The sequence below is a fragment of the Exserohilum turcica genome, assembly GCF_000359705.1.
Source record: "Exserohilum turcica Et28A unplaced genomic scaffold SETTUscaffold_3, whole genome shotgun sequence".
In the NCBI taxonomy this organism is placed as follows: domain Eukaryota; kingdom Fungi; phylum Ascomycota; class Dothideomycetes; order Pleosporales; family Pleosporaceae; genus Exserohilum; species Exserohilum turcicum.
The window spans coordinates 5,092-7,887 of record NW_007360136.1 but is presented as its reverse complement, the minus strand read 5'-3'; the positions used below and the strand labels follow the sequence as shown (position 1 = coordinate 7,887).

The 2,796-nt window shown below is 47.5% G+C and overlaps 1 protein-coding gene across 1 annotated transcript; it reads right to left on the bottom strand.

Moving 5' to 3' along the window:
• Positions 1-1,952, bottom strand: SETTUDRAFT_20029 (uncharacterized protein; the record flags this gene model as incomplete). The annotated part of the gene is made up of 4 exons (XM_008028657.1): positions 1-102; positions 133-192; positions 1,468-1,493; positions 1,556-1,952. 4 exons carry the CDS (start codon positions 1,950-1,952, stop codon positions 1-3), a joined length of 585 nt encoding a protein of 194 aa, XP_008026848.1.
• Between the last annotated feature and the right edge of the window lie 844 nt (positions 1,953-2,796).

Genomic DNA, 2,796 nt, shown 5'->3' with positions numbered 1-2,796 from the left:
CTAAGCATCCTTCAGCTCTAGCTTGATCTTGTGGTCCACCCCTGGCCCTTGGTGCGGTGGAAGCTTCTCTGCTTGCTTCGGGTTGAAGAGCTCATAGAACTCCTAGTACTATGTTAGTAGCAGCGCTCGTACATCTACGGGCTTCTTTGGTTGTAGCGCCTTGTCGATGTCTGCAATTGACGCGGCGAAGATCTAAACGCTATTTAGAGCGTTCTTATGCCTACAAACTAAGGCCGCAAACGCTGTAGCGTTAACTTAGCTAACTCCTCCTTATAGGCGTCCTTTAGTTAACCTTACTTAAATGCCCTTTAAGTAGATAAAAATACTCTTCTTGGTAGGAGATACTGATACGTCCTAGTAGTCCATCTATCCCCTACCAAAGTACACGTCCTTACTAGAGGACAAGTCTATCACGTATGCATAAGCAGTCTCTTCGTACCTATGCATCTTGAATAAGAATTAGGCAACCTCGCTAATCTCTAATAGCTTGCTATTCACTCCCTTAATTATCTAAGAGGGGATCTAAAAGCGCTCTAGATAGTGGTAGTAAGCGAATCTTTTGCTAATTAGTGCATAGCATAGGCATCCGCAGTCTATAAGCGCGACAGCGTTTGCTACGTTGTTCACGATAAGATCTACAGTGATTGGTAGGGGACGCATATGCTTCTGCTAAAACTAATTCCATTCGCTACGTATCTGCTGATCCATCTTCAGAGGCTCTAGGCCAAGACTCTGGCCTAGAGCTACTCTTTTTCTAAGTCGCTATCGTCTAGGCATTCGATCTGTTTCTGGCGTCTCTGCCCTTCGCTTGGGGGAACGGCTCTCTTAACCTAAGAGGTGTTTAGACAGTTTCTAGCAATGTGGCCTAGTTCGCCGCAGCTATAGCAGTCTAGTAGGGACCGCCTTAGTCTATCCTTCGTTTCTTATGCCTAATTGGCCTTTAAGGGCTCCTAGTCTATCGCTTCTAGACTAGCATCTCGCTAAGCGACCTTTAGGGGAGCTTGCGCATGACTATAGGCCGCGTTCCTTTAATTCCTCCTGTGCAACTAGATCTGGTATAGGTCATTAGAAAGCTTGATTGCCTTGTCTATATATTCCTTCAAACTTCCATTCTTTAGAGTATAGAGCATTAGCTTTTAGAGCTCTTCTCTAAGTCCCTTACTAAACATCTTATAAGCTACTGCTAGGCTAAACTGCTGTCAGGACTCTACGCAAAGCTAGTTAAACTCCAAGACATAGTCGCGTATTAGTCGTCGTCCTTGCTTTAAGTGCTAAAGCTTGTTTAGCGCACGCTACTGCTGGTGCACGTCTTAGAAGTGAGTATCCATATGCTCCTATAGGCCAGCTATAGTTCGTTCCTTATTCTTAAGCACCTAGGGAAGAAGGACCTAGTTTGCTTTGCCCTTTGTTCAACTAAGCACGTATTAGACCTTTGCGTCCTCTATTAGGAACATAGCGTGGTCGTACTCTAGCTTCCCTTCGCACTCGAATTTCTAACCTAGGTAGTTATCACGTGTCCCATTAAAACGCTCTAGGTTGGGAAACTTATTCTTACGGGCTGCTAGCTCGGCGACTGTTGTTAGCGGTGGTAGAGGAGTGTTGACTCTTGGGGATGACTCCGAACGTCCTTCGGCTTGGTTCCTCTCAAGTGCCTCTAGGCGACTAGCCATTGGGCTGAGCAGCTGCATCATCTGCTCCATTACTTGGGCCACGGCGTTCTGATTAGCTTTCAGTGAGCCCTCCTGCCTTGGTGAGCCCTTCCCCCCTACGACTAATGATCGCTTAACGACTGCTTCAATCGTTGGCCCAATCGCTGCTTCCTTCCATCCGTCCTCTCTCAGCATCTGCGTGATCTCACGCAGGATCTCTTCGTCCGGGACTCCTGCCTGGCTCTTAGTGGTGGCGTAAGCCGCTAGCTCTTCAACGTTCAAGTTAGGAGCGTTGGCCTCCATTGTCTAATTCGTCTTCAGACGTCTCTTGTCTTTGCCTACTGGTGTGCAGGGCTTCCAATCGTACTTCTCTTCTAGCCGGTTCTAAACAGCGTTTGGCTGCTATCGTGTCGCGTCCCTAGGAAGACTCGCGTCTTGCCATCTCGCTCGTGGGATCTTGTCTCCAATTAAGAGTAATCGCACAGCCTGCACCCCGTCTAATAGAGGATTAACAGGACTTCTTACTACAACGTCTACTTCTAGCTAACTGTACGCTAGGCCTAAGTGGCCTTTAGGTAGTTTATCACGCGACGTTGCGCCTACAGCTTAGCTTTCTAAGACACAGTAGGACTTCCTAGACAGGTCCCAGGCGACTAAATCGCTTACTATCTCTTACGGCTGAACTTCCTGCGAAGCTCTGCCCTAGGTGTACTGTCTTGCGATGGTCTACCTTCTCGCTGCACTAAAGGCCTTTCGTACCTATTGCAGCACTAACTTTATGTTACTAGCTCGCACTAACAACACGCTTTAAAACTTAGTTAGAAGATAGTCTGCCTAAGGCTTATGTCTAATTAGGATCGAATACAAAATGTAAGGGGCTGCGCTCTAGGGAGCAATCGCAAGGTATACAAGAGGTTGTATCTAATAGAGAGCTATAGAGTCTACTTGCGTGGTGTTTATTTACTTGTTAGAGAAAGGTTGCACCGAGTGTCTAAGCGCGTCGTCTGGGCGCCGCTTAGGCCTCGCACAGATGCCGGGTTGCAGAGTAAGACCTGGCGTCTGCTGCTTGACCGAGATTCCATCGAGGAGCTATCTAAAGGGCGTTCAGCCCGTTACATACTATCTAAGCAGATACAGGCTAGGACTG